The 21,053-nt window shown below is 50.2% G+C and overlaps 2 protein-coding genes and 1 long non-coding RNA gene across 3 annotated transcripts; all 3 read right to left on the bottom strand.

Annotated features, from left to right (window-relative positions):
• Positions 1-3,050: 3,050 nt before the first annotated feature.
• Positions 3,051-20,709, bottom strand: LOC124682145 (7-deoxyloganetin glucosyltransferase-like). Its single transcript, XM_047216889.1, has 3 exons — positions 20,181-20,709; positions 19,232-20,081; positions 3,051-3,150 (listed from the first exon to the last, which is right to left on the bottom strand). Exons 1-3 carry the CDS (start codon positions 20,707-20,709, stop codon positions 3,051-3,053), a joined length of 1,479 nt encoding a protein of 492 aa, XP_047072845.1.
• On the bottom strand, positions 3,871-7,345 carry LOC124682146. The gene is made up of 7 exons (XM_047216890.1): positions 7,138-7,345; positions 6,334-6,537; positions 6,072-6,248; positions 5,090-5,455; positions 4,876-5,013; positions 4,310-4,372; positions 3,871-4,152 (listed from the first exon to the last, which is right to left on the bottom strand). Exons 1-7 carry the CDS (start codon positions 7,258-7,260, stop codon positions 4,018-4,020), a joined length of 1,206 nt encoding a protein of 401 aa, XP_047072846.1. The 5' UTR covers positions 7,261-7,345; the 3' UTR covers positions 3,871-4,017.
• LOC124682147 lies at positions 7,510-12,979 on the bottom strand. The gene is made up of 3 exons (XR_006996174.1): positions 12,857-12,979; positions 12,237-12,324; positions 7,510-7,738 (listed from the first exon to the last, which is right to left on the bottom strand). It is a non-coding gene; the product is annotated as an uncharacterized LOC124682147 (long non-coding RNA).
• Positions 20,710-21,053: the final 344 nt, after the last annotated feature.

Genomic DNA, 21,053 nt, shown 5'->3' with positions numbered 1-21,053 from the left:
GTTGATTTTTTGCACAAAAATAAGACACCAGGGCAATTCTGCTGAAAACAGCGTTAGTCCGTGTTAGTTGTATCCAAAATACACAAATTAGAGGCAAAACAATAGCAAAAGTGTTCGGGAAAGTGGATACGTTTTGGACGTATCAGTCCTCCATGGACTCCACCCTCCCACTTGGTTGGCTGGTTGGGGTTGGTGGAGTCCAACCGGAACTCCACCTTCCATGGTGATTTCTTCCGGAAAGTTCTAGAACATTCTAGCGCCATCAATAAATGCACCGGATCATTTCCAAACTTGGAAAGTGACTTCCTATATATGAATCTTATTCTACGGACCATTCCGGACCTCCTCGTGATGTCCTGGATCCCATCCGAGACTCTGAACAAACATTCGAACTCCATTCCATATTCCATATCTACTTAAAACGACATCAAACCTTAAGTGTGTCACCCTACGGTTCGTGAACTATGCAGACATGGTCGAGACTCTTCTTCGACCAATAACCAATAGCGGGATCTGGAGATCCATAATGGCTCCCACACATTCAACGATAACTTAGTGATCGATTGAACCATTTACATACGATAACTATTCCCTTTGTCACGCGATATTTTACTTGTCCGAGGTTTGATCATCGGTATCTCCATACCTTGTTCAACCTTGTCACTGACAAGTACTCTTTACTCATACCGTGGTATATCATCTCTTGTGAACTATTCACATGCTTGCAAGATAATCAGACGATATTCCACTGAGAGGGCCCAGAGTATATCTATCCGTCATCAGGATGGACAAATCCCACTCTTGATCCATATGCCTCAACTCATACTTTCCAAATACTTAATCCCACCTTTATGACCACCCATTTACGCAGTGGCGTTTGATGTAATCAAAGTACCCTTCCGGTATAAGTGATTTAGATGATCTCATGGTCGAAGGACTAGGTAACTATGTATCGAAAGCTTATAGCAAATTGAACTTAATGACGTGATCTTATGCTACGCTTATTTGGGTGTATGTCCATTATATCATTCATCCAATGACATAACCTTGTTATTAATAACATCCAATGTTCATGATCACGAAACCATAATCATCTATTAATCAACAAGCTAGTTATACAAGAGGCTTACTAGGGACTCCTTGTTGTTTACATAACACACATGTATCAATGTTTCGGTTAATACAATTATAGCATGGTATGCAAACATTTATCATAAACACAAATATATATTATAATAACCACTTTATTATTGCCTCTTGGGCATATCTCCAACAAGAACCAGCAGTACCCATCGAGGAAGAGCCTGTAGCAGCGAGCAGACCACGAAGACCACGGATAATGTCCTGATCAGATAGGGCAACAGCAGAATATCCTGAAGAACCAGTCTGCCGACGAGAATAGTGCCGCTGACGTAAGCTGGGATCCCTCTGCCAGCAACTAGAGACAGTGTGGCCAGACCTGCCACAGTAGGTGCAGGGAGGTGCTGTCATACCACGAGGCTGCTGAGGCTGACTCTGGCCCTGGACTGGAGGAGTAGAGAGTATCGGTGGTGCTGGAGACCACAACAAAGCCGGCGGCGTAGGAGGTCCACGAGCAGACGGCACAAGAGGGCCACAAGCAGCAAGTATAGAGGGAACCTCAAGAAGGTCAGCACCACGAAGACGAGTCTCCTCAGCACGAAGCTCAGCCAGTTCCAGCGGAACACGACCACGGGCAAGCAACTGTGCACGGCGCGGCTCAAACTCCTTACGGAGCCGCGACAAGAACTCAAAAACGCGCTGAAACTCCAGATCCGCGCGCACAGTCAGACAGCAGGGACAGGTGACACACACAGCTTCACGAAGAGAATCAAGCTGACGCCAAATAGCAGCACTCTGAGTGTAGAACTCATCAATAGTAGAATCACCCTGCTGAAGGGCATGCTCCTGGCGGACCACATATAGGTAAAGAGCATCCCCAGACGGCTGATAGCGCTGACAAAGAAAAGCCCACTGAACAGCAGCAGTGGGAAGACCCATGAACTCAACAGCATACTGAGGCAGAACACTGGAGGTAAGAACAGCAGCAGCACGAGTATCCTCATCTATCAACTAAGTGTAGTCAGTCAGATCCAGCCGGTAAGTCGCAATGGCAGTAGAGTGGTCCTGGGCCTTCCGGTCATAATCAGCCAGAGCAGTATCATCAGCACTCGTGGTTGCATCCTTATCCGCCTAAGTAGCATCAGGGGCAAGGGCAACGGGCGTCGGTGCAACAGGCGCCGTAGGAGCAACGGGGCGCGGCGGGCAGGAGACCTCGCCAGAAAGTACCCCAAAGATGAAGACCGCGCATGAAGACAGCGAAATCAGGATAATTCGCGCCATCGAAAAGCACCGGGCAGCGAGGAATCGCAACATAACCCGATGAGGAAGACATAGCTCTTTTCTCTTTTTTTTCTCAGATCAGATCGAACCAAGCCCGAGCGAGAGTTTCTGCAGGACTCGGCGCGGCGGAAAAGCAGAAGCGGAGGCGGGCGGGCAGGCAGCAGCGGCCGGCGGCGGGAGAGGGCTGGCCGGGGGAGATGGCCAGCGGCGGAGCGGCGACGGCCGGAGCAGGCGGCCGGCGGCAAGCCGCGGGCTGCAGGGAAGCGCACGGGGCAGAACGGTTGCCGGGAAGTGGAGGGCGGCGGCCGGAGGAGGAGAGCGGCGCTGGAGGGCCGGCGGCCGGAGGAGCGGCCGGGAACGGCGGCCGGGAGCGGCAACTATGGCCGGGAAGAGGAGCACGGGATTAGAGGACCAAATTTTGCTCTGATACCATGTTAGGGCAATATACTTGATGTATTACCAGGGGACCAAAGACCACAATATATAGTATATGTATAGGTGCAAATATGCAGGAAGTCCTCTAACATATGAGAACATATGAGGAAACTACAGTATACAGATATATACATCTAACAGTTACCACATCCAAATAGCTGCATTTGCAACTGAAACGTCACCGATACCAGGTAGAGTACTCCATAACAATCGTCTAATGGAGACATTTTGAAAAAAATTGTACATGGAAAGATCTAGTTCTTGGCCAAGAGCACATCACGGACCAGCTCATCGAAGTTGCGTTGAGACGGACCGTGTGGCATGGCCGCCAGGATCGCCTTCTCCCGCCATTCACTACCGGAAATCTGGACTCTGCCGTGTGCCAAGGACCCACGGCAAATACCTACACCCGCACGGCAAACACTTTGCCGTGTGTAAGCGCACGGCAAAGCACACACGGCAGAGAAGGCCACGGCAATGAATCTTTGCCGTGCGCATAGGCAGACCCGCACGGAAACATTTCTGCCGTGTGCCGTGCTGAGCTCCACGGCAAAGTAAAGCACCTAACGACGGCCCCAACGTCGACGGAACCAGACGGTAGGTCCGAGGCGCAGTCTGCCGTGAGCGAAGTCTTCGCCGTGCGCCCTTGTTTTGACATTTGCCGTGCGCCGCTGTTTCGCCGTGAGCCTTTGCTTCGCCGTGCGGCTGTCTATGCCGTGTGCTTTCTCTTCACCGTGCGGCACTTTTCGCCGTGAGCCGTTGTTTCGCCGTGCATTTGTCTGTGCCGTGTGCGTCCTGGATAAAGACTCACGGCAAAGCCCCTCCCAGATGCACAGGTAGGCGACGCGTGGCCTCTTTGCCGTGTGCTGGCACACGGCATAGGCCATTTGGTTTGTTTGCCGTGTGCTGGCACACGGCATAGGCCACTTATTTTTTTCTTTTGCATTTGTTTACAGGAATCCCTGCAATTAAAATAGAGATATTGATAGAATTGCATCTAATCCAACAGCAGTGGCACCACAGCAACATATTTGCATCAAAGCCAACATAGATTTATAATACATTGACAAATGGTGCATAATACAAGTTTCACAACCACAATTAGTGCATCATACATGTTCCATAACCACAAATAGTGCATAACAAGTGCATAGATTCATAATACATTGACACATTGCCCAACACCCGAAGATTTAAGAGTTCATTCTTCATGTTGAGGTTTCAAAGCCGGCGGACGATGCCAAGGTTGTTGAAGCTAGGTTGTCCCCCTGTAGGCGGCGTCATCAAGTTGTCATTCCCATCATGAGTGGATGGCCCATGGAGCTCAATGTTGTTGGATCCACCCGAGGCATGTAGCTACAAGATAGAAACATGAATAGTCAGCTAACACAAGCCAATACACAAAGTAGACTCCAATACACATGAATATGGCACAAACTCAGTTGCAATCAGGTTTCCGATTATTTTTTATAGATAATAATCAAGGGCAGCAAGTTTATTGGATATAACTTACCCATGTGTTGATGTCAAAAGGAGGTGGATCAGTAGGCAGAGTGGTGCCACTCGGCATAGAGGCCTGCAAATCAAGAGATGATACTGTGAACCTGGTTGGAAACAACATTCTGTGTAGCACATATGCACCAGCTGATCAAGGTATGAGCATCTCCACACAAAAAATAGTACTCATAGTACACTTCCCAACCTACCAGCTAGAGTTCAAGGCTTGAAACAGCAAATAAACTCAGAGCTACTAGCTGGTTACTTAATTGATTAGTCTGTACATGCTTCTACTACCATTTTATTTGTCTAAATACTTTATTTTTCTGGAATTGAATCAGTTTAATTCTTTTCTGTGCTGGATTTGAAAGAGTATCCAAAATAACTTGCTTGCATAAGAATAAAACAAGCAAAGAAATTCCAGATCCAGTTCACATAAGTGGATATATGTGCATATTCATCCCTTTTATGCGTGTGGTGATTGAGTCTAATGGTTTTGTGCTGAGAAAATTGTGGGTATAATACAACAGAGATCAGCGTATATACATGTGTAAGTCTTAGGTTTTATGAGCAAGAACTCACCGATAAGTGGGCATCGTGGGCACTGAGCTTCCGTGTCATCCACAGCATCATCTGCTGCTGCATCGCCATCTGCTGCTGGTTCTGAGTAAGGAGGGCCTCGGCCTGCTCCCTCTGTGCCTTCTCAGCCTCCAATTCAGCCTATGTCATCGGAAGGTCATGGATGTTGCAATAGAAAAAAAAATGAAGTGTAGGTGACCAAGGAAGAAGAACATACCCGGATCGCGTCAATGGCTATAGACGACGGTGTCGGGCGGGGCTCTACAGCAGGCGAGGAGCTCGTGTTGCCACCTTTGATTTGTCTCAAAGACGGGATGGTCTTGGGATCAACGGCCCCATCACAGACAAACAAGCGACCATGCTTCTTGCCCTCTCCCGCACGCATGGCAACCTCGGGGTCAAATGGCTCGGTCTCGGGGTTCGCCTCGTCGCCATGAGTCTGGGCAAACTTGGACCGGTACTTCTTGTCCTTGGCTTCGGCGATCTTGCTAACCCACTTCACCATCCCGTCTTTTTTGTCCGTCTTCTTGCGGTGGTCGCCCCAGATCTTGAATAACGAGGACTTCACGCCTGTCTCTTTTTCCTGCAAAAGATAGCACAATGATACATGAATAGGGGCGCATTTGCGGAATAAGGAACAACATGATGATCAAGGTAACAATTACAGATTAACTAATGCATCTACCTATTAATATGTAGAAACATTAGCTAAAATTTTGTTGGCACCTGAGATGGGACTATGTGTTCCAGTGATGTACACCTCATGGTTAGTATAATCTGGTTCAGTATGGAAGATGCCACTAATCCTTACAGAAATGCAGTTTGGTGCTTATTATAGGGGGAAAAATGTTTGTCAATTCCTGTGAGAAAAACCCCAGTTTTACAGTTCAGAATGGTTGCTAGACCCATCAGCACTACAATCAGATGGCCTGTGCATTTTCTTCAGTCAGTTTCGACTCTGATGGCATGTGCATTTTCTTTAGTCAGGTTCGACTCTGATGGCCTGTGCATTTTTTTTAAAACTTATTCGAGCATAATAGTGCTGCACATAATAGTGCTCAAAAAATCGAGCCCAAGATTTTAGAAGTATACATAGTGTGAAAGGTCAGTTAACATGAGCTAGACAAAGGAAAAAAAGATATGATCTCCACATTGTACCTGAACCAATGAATGATGGTGAAGAGAATGCATTTTCTCACCTTTTTCTGCTTGCATATGGCGAGGGGGACGCTGCCTTGCGTGTGTGATCCGCCTCCCATCTCGGCTCTCTTTAGCTTTTGTTCTTCGTGCTTCCTCTTGTACGCGGCGCTTGTGTAGTGACGAACCATCGCGTGCCAGACTTGCGGTCTAGCGTGACCTACATACGGAGGAGGGCACTGCATATGCACAAAATACACATATTAGTGAAAAATGTCCGGCGGTCACCAAGTCACCAAGTCGGTAAGGCGGAAATGAAAGTACCTGCAAGTACTGCCACGGCTGGAAGTTCACGATTTCTCGGGCTTGCTCCTTCCGCATCCGGAGCTTGCGTTTCTCAGCATACCAATTGCGGATGGACAAAACACGCCCCTCATAGTGCGCATCAGTCACTTTCTTCCGCGCTATGTTGCCAGCCACTTTTATGCAATCATCGCGCTTAGAATCGGGGTCCATAGTAAAGTAGGTCTACAAGGATGCAAAATAGTAACTTGATACTATTTCATTTTAACTTTCAAGGATAGCATCATAACAAATCTGTTGATAAATGCCAAGTGCTAACCAAATAACTTACTGACCTGGTTAGCTATAAGTTATATGTAGTTACTTTCAATACCTTGAATCATTCGTGGCTTTAAAATTTTAAACTCTCAAGGTTAACAAGTGCTGACCAATTAAGTGATTAAAAACAGTATAGCTAGGCGGTTAAAATGCAAATTGGGCCTGCAAGCGAGTAGACTGGGACATTTTTTTCTAACTAGGCATGGTGATTAAAAACAGTATAGCTAGTCAGGTGTCAGCTTCTGCTTCCTACCCTTGATTAGCAGCAAAAATGCCTCGGTCATATAGATCTCAAAAGTCACAATGCTTTTGAGGTAATTATCGATATAAATTTCTAGCATTGAATTCAAACAACTAGATAGATAGAAACTTCTGCCACTAATTCCTTAGGTGATGTTGCTTCTTAGAGTGTCCTACACAAGAGAATTGCTTATATTTTTTATCCTTATGCACATGAGACAGGATGGTGAAAAAATTCCCCGGCTTAGAGAAGTCAACTTAACTTACCCAAAATTCACGGATCACCCTACTCTGGCAGTTCTTGAGCCTCCTCGTGTGTGTGGCCTCCGGATCAGGTGCGTGCGCGTAGTGGCTCCAAGTCCAAGCTACCTCCTTGCAACCATTAGGCATGGTCACAAACCCAGGCCAGTGCTTTCTTACAATGCATCCAAGGATGCTCGAGTAGGTGCGCACTCTGTAGCCTTCCTTGTACACGAAAGAGCTGCACAATGAAAAAACAAAAAAGCTATGAGAAAATAGTGATGAAAAGTTGTCAAAAAATAAGATTGTCAAAATTTGTACTCCTCCCCTGCCTCCTCCTCGTCCTCCTCATCCCCCTCCCCATCCCCCTCCTCATCCTCATCCCCCTCCTCGTCCTCCTCCTCCTCCACCTGCTCCTCGACTGGGGGAGGAGTGGATGGCCGTCTAGCCCTCTGACGCTTCAGAGGTGGTGGAGGACTAGGAGACCGTGTGGAGCCTGAAGTGGAGTCTGAGGGAAGTGGAGCCTGAAGTGGAGCCTTCGAGAGAATGGTCGACATGCCCCTAACTTTCTTCGAGGGCCTCTTTCTTCCTCCTCCTTTGCGCCCCCCTCCTGGCATGTTGGAATCACCTGCATTCACAAAAAATAGTATCTTCATTAGTACACATGATTATATCAAATGATGTAGACAAAATAAGTAAAGCAAATAATTAGAAATACAACATGGCATAGATTTCTTACAAAAACCGTAGAATGCAAATAATTAAAATACATACAAAACACAAATAGAGTTCTCACAATCACCATTACATAGAGTTCTCACAATCACCATTACATAGAGTTCTCACGAATATGCTAGTTTTACAAATCACTATTACATAGGGTCGGTAAGTACTTCAGAAGCCCGTTTCGAGATCATCACGAACAATCGACGGGCCACATGCTTCATCATCGCTATCAAGCTCCCACCAATAATCAGGCATGTAATCTGGAGGTGGTTTTGTTGGCTCATCTTTGTCAAGGCCTGCATGGAACCGATCAAGCAAAGTCAAGTCTTGTGCGTTCTGAACCTCCTCAACTACATCATCCACAGTGTCTTCCGCCTCAACACCCTCGTCTTCTTCACCGTCTATGACCATGTCATCATCAGTCGGTAAGTTGATAGTGAATTTCCCTGGGAGCCCTTCCTCCTGAAAAAACTCGCCATCATATGTTGAGGGGTCAAGGCGACGGTAGTCGTCCTGGTCTGGCTTAGGCGGCCTATTGTGCGTCGGCACCGTGATCACAACATCCCAGCCCTGCAGACGTTTTTTCGGGTTTTTGCACGGGTACGGGAGATAGAATACTTGAAAGGCCTGGGTAGCCAAAATATATACATCATCTCCCGCATAAATGGAGCTTCGCTCAACTTCGACCCAGCCAATTTCAGGTTTCCGTTTCACCCGATGTGGGTCGAACCAGTGGCACTTGAATACAACGGGGTTTAGCCCTTTGCCGAAACCATAATTCAGCTCGTATATACCCTCGACTCTACCATAGTAATGGAGCCCATCCGAGCCTTCACATAATACCCCGCTATTTGTTGTCTTCCGGTTGGCCCGACGTTGTGTGTACTCATGGGTATGGAAGCGATACCCATTGACGTCATAAGCATCGTATGCATTGACGGGTGAGGTAAAGCCCTTGGCGATTTTTTTCAACTCAGGTTTCATCTCGGGGTCAATTTTTGCCTACAAGTTCACTAGGAAAATTTAGTAGGAGAAGTGGTCAAATAATGTACGTAGTACGAGCAAAGTTATATAGAAAGGTACCAAAGTCGAGAACCAGTTAATGAAACCGTAACCACCACCGTTTACAAAGAGATCATTTTCTTCCTGTTCCGTTGGATCCCTTCTTAGCTTCCAATATTTTTGGGTGAATTGTCTATGGCAATGCAAAGAGGAAGTGTTAGCCACAGACTAACAAGTGAAAGTTTGTGAAAAACTAAGTAGTGAGCACTTACTCGACGTACGGCTTCACTTCATCCATGCTTTTCAAGACATATGAGTGGATTAAGCCCCATTCGGGATTCGTTATCTTGCGCCTCTTCAAGCCTCTTGATGTGCCACCTAGCCCTATGAAGATGCCAAGCTTGGGTACATCATCAGGGTTGGCGGCATTGTAACGAAGGATTGGATTGTGCTGAGTGGGAATGTTTTCATCATAGTACTTTGTCGTGAAGTTTGACACCTCCTTGTTAAGGGTTGCCTCGGCTATGGATGGCTCGATCTTGCATTTATTGCCACATTGGTCACGAAGCTTCTTATTTTCTCTCTCAGGGCCATACTGCCAACGGGTATGCACAGTGGACCCCAGTAACGCCTCCTGCGGGAGATGCAAGATCATATGTTGCATCGGATTAAAGAACCCTGGCGGAAGGAGCATCTCTAGCTTGCAAAGCAGCTCGGGTGCCTGTTTATCTAGCTTCTTGACCACTTCACGGTCCAACTCCTTAGCACAAAGTTGGCGGAAGAAATAGCTCAACTCCGCTAGCACTAGCCAAGTCTCCTCGTCGACATAGCCTCTAATCATGATCGGCATTATCCGCTCAAGCCACACGTGATAGTCATGACTCTTGAGCCCATGCACTCGCAACGTCTCCAGTGTTTGCTCCCCTCATCCAGTTAGCTGCATACCCATCAGGGAAGAACAAGCAGTCGACAATCCACTGGAATATTTCCCTCCTTTCGGGCCTTGAAGGGCAGAACGGGGCCTTTCGCTTAGTCCACCTAGGTCCTTTGACTCCAGGAGGTTGCATGTCCAAATGTGGCCTATCGCACCATTCTTGTTGATCGAGTCTAGCCTTAATGTTATCCTTCGTCTTCTCAGTGTCCATAATCGTGCTCCAAAGGGCCTCGCTGATATTCTTTTCGGTATGCATTACATCAATGTTATGCGGAAGCTCGAGATCTTCAAAGTAAGGAAGCTTCCATAAGCATGGAATGTGGGTCCACTGGTGTGTCTCCCCGTATCCCACGAAACCTTTCCCATCGGGGTTCGGCACAAGAGCTTCTAACTCAGCCTTGGTATCTTTGCCGGTCGGCAGATGTGGACGTGGAGTATGGACAACAACACCTTTCTTGAAGTTCTTTTTATCACTCCTATATTTATGATTCGCTTCAAGGAACTTTCGGGTTTCATCAAAACAGGAATACTTGCCTCCCTTCTTCAGCCAGAAGAAAGTCACAGCTTGCCTACACACCGGGCAAGGCCACTTCCCATGTGTACACCAGCCGCAAAACAACGCACGTGCCGGTAGGTCATGCAGGGATGTGTGGTACCAGACAAACATATCGAAGTGCTCCTTTGTTGAGGCGTCGTATGTTCGCACCCCATGATCATTCCACCCAACAAGCAAGTCATCCACTAGCGGTTCAAGGTACACACTCATGTTCTTCCCTGGATACTTCGGCCCTGGGATTATCATCGACACAAACATGTTCTCGGATCTCATGACGACGCCAGGAGGGAGGTTCAGGGGAATAACAAACACAGGCCAACAACTGTATGTTGCAGCTGACATACCATATGGATTGAACCCATCGGTTGATATCGCAACTGCTACACTCCTCGGGTTGCCCGCTTTCAAAGGATATTTCTTGGCGAAGTTCTGCCATGCTTGACCATCCGACGGATGTATCATCTTGTCTTTTTTGTATCGTTCCCCCTCAAGGGGCCATCGCATCTGTTGGGCAGATTCCTCCGTCATGAAAAGCCGTTGGAGCCTCGGCAAGAATGGAAGATAACGGAGGATCTTTTGGGGAATCCCAGTCTGCCTCTTCGTGCCATCACCAGAGTCGACCTCAAAGTACCTAGAGGATTTGCAGTGGATGCAATAGTTTTCTTTAGCATGTTCTTTTCTAAATAGCATGCATCCCTTTGGACAAGCATCTATCTTCTCATATGTCATCTTCAATGAACTGAGGATTTTAGTGGACTCGTAAAAGCTCTTGGTCAAGATGTGCCCTTTCGGCAGAATGCTGCCAATGACGACCAGAAGAGCATCAAACTTATCTCTGGATAAGTTACTCTGGCACTTGAAGGCCATTAGGCGAGCCACGGCATCCAACTGGGTAACCTCTGTATGTGGATGAAGGGGTTTCTGCGCAGCAAACATAGCCTCGTAGAACTTCTTTGTGCTCTGTTCCGGCTCCTCACTTGTCTGCGCCTCCTGTGGTGTCTCCTCTGCATTAGGGTTTTCAGGCGCATTTCCATCAAGGAAGGCATCGAAGCACGCCTCAAACCCAGCATCAAATCCTCCCGCTAGCTGACTCTGCTGCGACTCCTTTCTAACACGTTTTGTTGGTTTTGCTGGTTGCTCGCCATGGCAAATCCAACGATCGTAGTTCGGTGTGAACCCAAATTTGAGCAGGTGTTTACTCATTTCATCCTTCGCCATTCGTTTTATGTTATGGCATTTCACGCAAGGGCACAACACTTTTGCGGGTCTGGTAGGGATGGCAAACACACTGTCCACGAACTGCTCGGTCTTATCTCTCCATTCATCAGTAAAATCCCACTGACTGGTTCTGCCCTCGTACATCCACAAACGAGACGGATCCATCCTCTATCCAGTACAAAAGAAAATTACAATGCTTTCAATTTAGTATGTCATTACATCCAGTATTAGTGCGAATAATTTTAGCAAATACAGGTTTTACGCCATGCATCCACCTATCTCTCTAATAGGTAAAGATAAGTCCTAATCCCACCCGAGGATGTGCAGATTGGGTACGTTCTCCATGCTCTACCCCGCCCCAAGACAGAATTTCGGCAGCACCTCCCCGTTGTTCTCCCGATACACGTCTCGGCCAAAAGCCGAGAGGATGTGTATCCGGAGAACAACGGGGAGGTGTCACCGAAATCCTGTCTTAGAACAGAGCAAAGCATGGAAAACATACCCAATCTACACATCCTCCGGCTGTCCAAAATACGTGGACAATCCGAAAGAGTTATGGCCATAAATATGCAATTTAATGCATACTTATTCGCATAACCCTTCCGAACGGGAGACGCCTAGGTTTTCGCGACTGACTTGGTTATCTAGACTTTAAAAAAAACCTATGTAGGAGAGTTGAAGATTTCTTACCCTCGAAGCGTGACCGGTCGACGAAGGTGAAGAAGATCACGGACAACACTGCAAGAAGCCCTGCGACACCCCACCCTCAATGAAGATTCTGAAAACAACACCATGAAAAAACAACAAATACCCAATCATCAAATTGATAAACAAGCATCAGTACATGCACATGATACTCCAGGCAAAAGTTACGTCAGTCAGTCTTATTCACACAGGTTGAGGTGAGAATTTAGTTTAACGCCAATTAACAAGCAGCTCACTGAAACAAGCGTGGCAATGCTAGTACGTACTCCACGGTCCTGAATACGGAGCACACTAACACAATTCCACAGTCCAGATAGAACAGCTCTTCCCTTTACTGCTGCAACGCTACCATTGAGACGGAAGATTTCAGAAGGATCGCGATGCCAACACCAATTAATCCTACCATTGTTACCGAAATCGGCAGCGAATTTAGATAGATGGCAGGTAGGTAGCCGTTCCCTTCCCTATTCCTCACCCCCTCCGTCCAAATGCCTAAATTTCCGCTGCGGCAATCCACGGCAAGGGCGGATCGATGGCCAACATCGGTAGGCAATTAAGTTGGTCCATGGCAGGCAAAGAGATGTGAGAGGAGCGAGGGAACTCACTGCGGTCGAATCGGATTGAGCGCGACGCAATTAGGGCCGGTGGCCGGAAGCGATGATCCCCGCGGCGGCGGTGGGGGTGGAAAATGGAGGGCCGGTCGGAGATTGGGCGGTGTGAGCCGAACGGTGGTGCCGCGGCAATGGGGCGGCCGCGCTAGGCGGAGGGTTCCGTTGGGAGTCGAGAGAAGCCGTTTGCTCCTGCCCCCGCGCTCAAATCACACCGCGCGTTCCGGGCGGCGGCGCACGCGACTTGGGGCGAGCGGGCGGCGGCGGAGGTGCAGCGAGGTGGGGCGAGCGGGCGGCGGCGGTGGGCAGCGAGGTGGGGATCGACACGGTCTGTTTTTCTTTTTTTTTTAGATCGAATGATGTGCACATTGGGCGGCGCAGCTGGTATGGGGAATCACATTATTATTAGGGTTTCATCAGTTTGCCGTGCGCCACACAGTAGAACTCACAGCACATTGCTTCTTTGCCGTGCGCCAAGGAAAAAGTACACGGCAAACGCTCAGATTTTAGGGTTCTTCCATATGAATACCACGCTAAGATCTCGTATTTTTTCTCAAGCTTGGAATATTTTTCCCGCAACTCATAAGATGACGCCACGCGGCTCCGCTCGATTTTTTGGCTCCGTTTACTTTGCCAAGTGTGCAAAACGGGGCCACCGGGACATGCGGTATGGCCGTACCGGGCGCGCGCGTGCCCCCGTAAGCCAACGCGCGAAACGGAAAACATTTAGCACATAAAATGACACGTCCTAGACCTAAAAACATTTTTCCCTCCATTTATTGAGCGAAGGAAAGTGTGGCCCCGGTTTAAATCCGATCGAGCTTCCGGCGGATTCGGCGGGACACCGCAGGAAGCGGGAGGGATTCCCAGATGGCTACCGCGCGCATATGGCATGTGATAGGTGGTGCGTAGGAGGTATCCTACCGATGCGCGGAGGTCTCGCGCAATTCTAAAATGCGCACCATGTAGCTGCTTCACAAAAAAAATCCCTTCCGGCACCCCGAAAATAGAAAAACCGTCGCCAGTGGGTCGGATTGGAAATCCGCGACCGAGGCCTTGCTTCCCATCCCAAGGCCCACGCACGTGCCAAATATGGCCTCGTTCCGACAAACTATGTGGTGAAACGGGCCGTTTCCTACTCATTTCCCCTAAAAGCCATAGAACTCCGGACGTGGTAGCCCTATCTGTGAAGGGTTTTTCAAAATAATTGTCGTATCCCAATTCCGTCTTTTGCAGTGGTTAATAGGACACATAAAATGACGCCACGCGGCTCCGCTCGATTTTTTGGCTCCGTTTACTTTGCCAAGTGTGCAAAACGGGGCCGCCGGGACATGCGGTATGGCCGTACCGGGCGCGCGCGTGCCCCCGTAAGCCAACGCGCGAAACGGAAAACATTTAGCACATAAAATGACACGTCCTAGACCTAAAAACATTTTTCCCTCCATTTATTGAGCGAAGGAAAGTGTGGCCCCGGTTTAAATCCGATCGGCTTCCGGCGGATTCGGCGGGACACCGCAGGAAGCGGGAGGGATTCCCAGATGGCTACCGCGCGCATATGGCATGTGATAGGTGGTGCGTAGGAGGTATCCTACCGATGCGCGGAGGTCTCGCGCAATTCTAAAATGCGCACCATGTAGCTGCTTCACAAAAAAAATCCCTTCCGGCACCCCGAAAATAGAAAAACCGTCGCCCGTGGGTCGGATTGGAAATCCGCGACCGAGGCCTTGCTTCCCATCCCAAGGCCCACGCACGTGCCAAATATGGCCTCGTTCCGACAAACTATGTGGTGAAACGGGCCGTTTCCTACTCATTTCCCCTAAAAGCCATAGAACTCCGGACGTGGTAGCCCTATCTCGTGAAGGGTTTTTCAAAATAATTGTCGTATCCCAATTCCGTCTTTTGCAGTGGTTAATAGGACACATAAAATGACGCCACGCGGCTCCGCTCGATTTTTTGGCTCCGTTTACTTTGCCAAGTGTGCAAAACGGGGCCGCCGGGACATGCGGTATGGCCGTACCGGGCGCGCGCGTGCCCCCGTAAGCCAACGCGCGAAACGGAAAACATTTAGCACATAAAATGACACGTCCTAGACCTAAAAACATTTTTTCCTCCATTTATTGAGCGAAGGAAAGTGTGGCCCCAGTTCAAATCCGATCAGCTTCCAGCGGATTCGGCGGGACACCGCAGGAAGCGGGAGGGATTCCCAGATGGCTACCGCGCGCATATGGCATGTGATAGGTGGTGCGTAGGAGGTATCCTACCGATGCGCGGAGGTCTCGCGCAATTCTAAAATGCGCACCATGTAGCTGCTTCACAAAAAAAATCCCTTCCGGCACCCCGAAAATAGAAAAACCGTCGCCCGTGGGTCGGATTGGAAATCCGCGACCGAGGCCTTGCTTCCCATTCCAAGGCCCACGCACGTGCCAAATATGGCCTCGTTCCGACAAACTATGTGGTGAAACGGGCCGTTTCCTACTCATTTCCCCTAAAAGCCATAGAACTCCGGACGTGGTAGCCCTATCTGTGAAGGGTTTTTCAAAATAATTGTCGTATCCCAATTCCGTCTTTTGCAGTGGTTAATAGGACACATAAAATGACGCCACGCGGCTCCGCTCGATTTTTTTGGCTCCGTTTACTTTGCCAAGTGTGCAAAACGGGGCCGCCGGGACATGCGGTATGGCCGTACCGGGCGCGCGCGTGCCCCCGTAAGCCAACGCGCGAAACGGAAAACATTTAGCACATAAAATGACACGTCCTAGACCTAAAAACATTTTTCCCTCCATTTATTGAGCGAAGGAAAGTGTGGCCCCAGTTCAAATCCGATCAGCTTCCAGCGGATTCGGCGGGACACCGCAGGAAGCGGGAGGGATTCCCAGATGGCTACCGCGCGCATATGGCATGTGATAGGTGGTGCGTAGGAGGTATCCTACCGATGCGCGGAGGTCTCGCGCAATTCTAAAATGCGCACCATGTAGCTGCTTCACAAAAAAAGTCCCTTCCGGCACCCCGAAAATAGAAAAACCGTCGCCCGTGGGTCGGATTGGAAATCCGCGACCGAGGCCTTGCTTCCCATCCCAAGGCCCACGCACATGCCAAATATGGCCTCGTTCCGACAAACTATGTGGTGAAACGGGCCGTTTCCTACTCATTTCCCCTAAAAGCCATAGAACTCCGGACGTGGTAGCCCTATCCGTGAAGGGTTTTTCAAAATAATTGCCGTATCCCAATTCCGTCTTTTGCAGTGGTTAATAGGACACATAAAATGACGCCACGCGGCTCCGCTCGATTTTTTGGCTCCGTTTACTTTGCCAAGTGTGCAAAACGGGGCCGCCGGGACATGCGGTATGGCCGTACCGGGCGCGCGCGTGCCCCCGTAAGCCAACGCGGAAACGGAAAACATTTAGCACATAAAATGACACGTCCTAGACCTAAAAACATTTTTCCCTCCATTTATTGAGCGAAGGAAAGTGTGGCCCCGGTTTAAATCCGATCGGCTTCCGGCGGATTCGGCGGGACACCGCAGGAAGCGGGAGGGATTCCCGGATGGCTACCGCGCGCATATGGCATGTGATAGGTGGTGCGTAGGAGGTATCCTACCGATGCGCGGAGGTCTCGCGCAATTCTAAAATGCGCACCATGTAGTCGCTTCACAAAAAAATCCCTTCCGGCACCCCTAAAATAGAAAAACCGTCGCCCGTGGGTCGGATTGGAAATCCGCGACCGAGGCCTTGCTTCCCATCCCAAGGCCCACGCACGTGCCAAATATGGCCTCGTTCCGACAAACTATGTGGTGAAACGGGCCGTTTCCTACTCATTTCCCCTAAAAGCCATAGAACTCCGGACGTGGTAGCCCTATCCGTGAAGGGTTTTTCAAAATAATTGCCGTATCCCAATTCCGTCTTTGCGGTGGTTAATAGGACACACAAAATGACGCCACGCGGCTCCGCTCGATTTTTTGGCTCCGTTTACTTTGCCAAGTGTGCAAAACGGGGCCGCCGGGACATGCGGTATGGCCGTACCGGGCGCGCGCGTGCCCCCGTAAGCCAACGCGCGAAACGGAAAACATTTAGCACATAAAATGACACGTCCTAGACCTAAAAACATTTTTCCCTCCATTTATTGAGCGAAGGAAAGTGTGGCCCCGGTTCAAATCCGATCGGCTTCCAGCGGATTCGGCGGGACACCGCAGGAAGCGGGAGGGATTCCCGGATGGCTACCGCGCGCATATGGCATGTGATAGGTGGTGCGTAGGAGGTATCCTACCGATGCGCGGAGGTCTTGCGCAATTCTAAAATGCGCACCATGTAGTCGCTTCACAAAAAAATCCCTTCCGGCACCCCGAAAATAGAAAAACCGTCGCCGTGGGTCGGATTGGAAATCCGCGACCGAGGCCTTGCTTCCCATCCCAAGGCCCACGCACGTGCCAAATATGGCCTCGTTCCGACAAACTATGTGGTGAAACGGGCCGTTTCCTACTCATTTCCCCTAAAAGCCATAGAACTCCGGACGTGGTAGCCCTATCCGTGAAGGGTTTTTCAAAATAATTGCCGTATCCCAATTCCGTCTTTTGCAGTGGTTAATAGGACACATAAAATGACGCCACGCGGCTCCGCTCGATTTTTGGCTCCGTTTACTTTGCCAAGTGTGCAAAACGGGGCCGCCGGGACATGCGGTATGGCCGTACCGGGCGCGCGCGTGCCCCCGTAAGCCAACGCGCGAAACGGAAAACATTTAGCACATAAAATGACACGTCCTAGACCTAAAAACATTTTTCCCTCCATTTATTGAGCGAAGGAAAGTGTGGCCCCAGTTCAAATCCGATCGGCTTCCGGCGGATTCGGCGGGACACCGCAGAAGCGGGGAGGGATTCCCGGATGGCTACCGCGCGCATATGGCATGTGATAGGTGGTGCGTAGGAGGTATCCTACCGATGCGCGGAGGTCTCGCGCAATTCTAAAATGCGCACCATGTAGCTCGCTTCACAAAAAAAGTCCCTTCCGGCACCCGAAAATAGAAAAACCGTCGCCGTGGGTCGGATTGGAAATCCGCGACCGAGGCCTTGCTTCCCATCCCAAGGCCCACGCACATGCCAAATATGGCCTCGTTCCGACAAACTATGTGGTGAAACGGGCCGTTTCCTACTCATTTCCCCTAAAAGCCATAGAACTCCGGACGTGGTAGCCCTATCTGTGAAGGGTTTTTCAAAATAATTGCCGTATCCCAATTCCGTCTTTTGCAGTGGTTAATAGGACACATAAAATGACGCCACGCGGCTCCGCTCGATTTTTTTGGCTCCGTTTACTTTGCCAAGTGTGCAAAACGGGGCCGCCGGGACATGCGGTATGGCCGTACCGGCGCGCGCGTGCCCCCGTAAGCCAACGCGCGAAACGGAAAACATTTAGCACATAAAATGACACGTCCTAGACCTAAAAACATTTTTCCCTCCATTTATTGAGCGAAGGAAAGTGTGGCCCCAGTTCAAATCCGATCAGCTTCCAGCGGATTCGGCGGGACACCGCAGGAAGCGGGAGGGATTCCCAGATGGCTACCGCGCGCATATGGCATGTGATAGGTGGGCTTTCCGGAAACTGCTTTTCTCAAGGTTTGATTTTTTTCCCGCAACTAGGTCACATAAAATGACGTCACGCGAAGGTCTCGTATTTTTCCAATTTTTTTCGAATTAGTTACGCCCGATTTGGACCCGCATGAAATGACGTCGCGCAAAAACTCCCGCTCGAGCCTTGGCGATGTGCGGAGTCCCACTTTAATGGTCGAAGGACATGTGTTTAAGCGTGGTAGAAGTTGAAATATTGCAATACATGGTTTCCCAGTGCAATATATATGGAAACGAATAGGAGGGACATGTGTGAAATCGGAGGGAAATGAAAAAACAAAACTTTGCCGTGTGCAGAGAAAAGGACACACGGCAAATTCTGTATTTATGCCGTGCGCTACTGTTATGCCTCACGGCAAATACTGCATCTATGCCCGCCAACAGAAACGCGCGCCCAAATCAAACTTCCGCGGGAAAACATAGCGCGGAATGAAAAAATGAAAATGCAAAATGTTTGCCGTGTGTGACGGCACACACACGGCAAACAATTTCAGTTACGGCGTTGGGTGTGGATGTGGGCTTCGCGTACCAGTATGCCGTGCGGCCTGTTTTGCCGTGCGTCTTTCCCATTGTTTGCCGTGAGCTTTGTTTTGCCGTGCGTTTTACGCATGTTTTACCGTGTGGTTGTTCGTTGCCGTGCGCTTCGGACTGATGTGCCGTGCACTTTTTCTATGCCGTGTGCTGGCTCTGTACGCGCACGGCATTACATTCTTTTCCGTGTGTTGCCGCACGGCAAATTTTGGGCACACGGCATAGACAGATTTTCCGGTAGTGATTCCTGCGCCTTCTTCCTCATCTTCTTTCCACCCTCCCCATCCATGAGCTCCGCGATAAGGCTCGTGACGGCGTCGCGCTGGACGTTAGTGTCGATCTCCATGCCGATGCCCCATTCGTTGCACTGGTACCGGCAGTTGGTTTGCTGGTCCGCGAAGAAGGGCCAGCTGATGACGGGCACGCCGCCGCACACGCTCTCCAGCGCCGAGTTCCACCCGCTGTGAGTCAGGAACACGCCTACGGCAGGGTGGCTCAGCACCTCCTGCTGCGGGCACCAGGAGGCCATGAGCCCGCGCCCCGCCGTCTCTGCCAAGAACTCTTTGGGAAGCACCGCCGCGTCGCCCCGGACGAGGTCGGGGCGGATGATCCACATGAACTGCCTGCCGCTGTTGGCGAGTCCCCAAGCGAACTCCACCAGCTGCTCGCTGGTCATGACGACGATGCTGCCGAAGTTGACGTACACGACGGAGGAGGGCTCCTTGCCGTGTAGCCACTCAAGGCACTCCTCTTGCTCCTTCCACAGGCTGAGGCGGCTTATGGATGATGTCTCGCGCGGCGCGACCAGATTGAGCGGGCCGACCGTGTACACCTTGACATTGACGAGGAGCGCCTCCATGGCCTCCACCGCCTCGCCCTCGAGGTCGCCGAAGCTGTTGAGGATCACCGCCGATGCGCCGGCCGTGCGACCGGTCTCCTTGATGACGTAACCCACCATGAACTCGTCCGGGTCCGTGGTGCGTATAAAGCTCGGGAAGTCCCTCAGCCTCATGTTCCTCAGCCCCGGCAGGTCTTCCACCGGAGTGTCAAGGTACCCATCCGTCAGCTGTCTCACATCTGCCCATGCACGTATAGATCGAGATGTACTTACACAAGTGGTACGTGTTAATGGAGTTCACAGTACTGCACAGTATGTTTGATCGAGACAGTGTGTACCTTTGAGTGGAGCAATGCCACGGTCGATGAGAAGGCGATAGTGGTAGTACGCAAGGTAACTGATGGCGCTGGCAGTCCAGAGCTGGACGTATGGAAGGCCGAGCTCCTTAGCCGCGTCCATGGAGAAACCCATGATGAGGTCCGAGACGACGCAGGTAACGGGCGGGTGGTCACTCTCACCGGTGGAGGCCGCGGCATTGAGCTGGGCGAGGAGGCGGCGGAAGGGTCCAAGGCAGGTCTCCGTGGTGGACTTGCATAGCGACGGGATGTCCTGCGTGACGTGGTCGCCGGACGCCGCCGGCAGGCCATCAGGAATGGTGGCGAAGCGGAAGCCCCGGGAGCCGGCTACGGCCGCGGCGCCCCGCGTCCGGACGAGGCGGGCGTGGTTGTACTCGGAGTTGACGAAGGTGACATGGAAGCCGCGGGCGTGCAGCAGGTTGGCCACGTTGAGCATCGGGGTTATGTGCCCCTGCGCCGGGTACGGCAGGCACAGGGCGTGTGCCTTCTTCTCCGAGGCCCTTCCTTCCATTGCTTCTTGCCGGTTTAGCTTCTTTCACCGAAATGGCAAAGGCCTGTGCGATATTTGTATCACATTCTTAGCTTTTGGGTGGCCGTACATCCTCCTGTATCTGGATATGATTTGGTTTGACATTTGGCATGAGCATGATCACTAACATTTTTTCTGTGATCGCTACGGCCCGACCGATCGGATAAGGACCGGCAGATCGCAAACACGATTGCGATATGACCAGCACAAGCGACGTACATCTCATCTTCCTAGCATGCAGATGAAGATCTATTCGGAGAGCAGCATATGTCCCATGCACGCGACATACGGTGCACAAATCTACCACCCATTCTACCAAATCTATA

This window comes from Lolium rigidum, unplaced genomic scaffold (assembly GCF_022539505.1).
Source record: "Lolium rigidum isolate FL_2022 unplaced genomic scaffold, APGP_CSIRO_Lrig_0.1 contig_69146_1, whole genome shotgun sequence".
Lineage (NCBI taxonomy): Eukaryota > Viridiplantae > Streptophyta > Magnoliopsida > Poales > Poaceae > Lolium > Lolium rigidum.
Note: the sequence above shows the minus strand (reverse complement) of the source record. Positions and strands in the feature narration are given on the sequence as shown.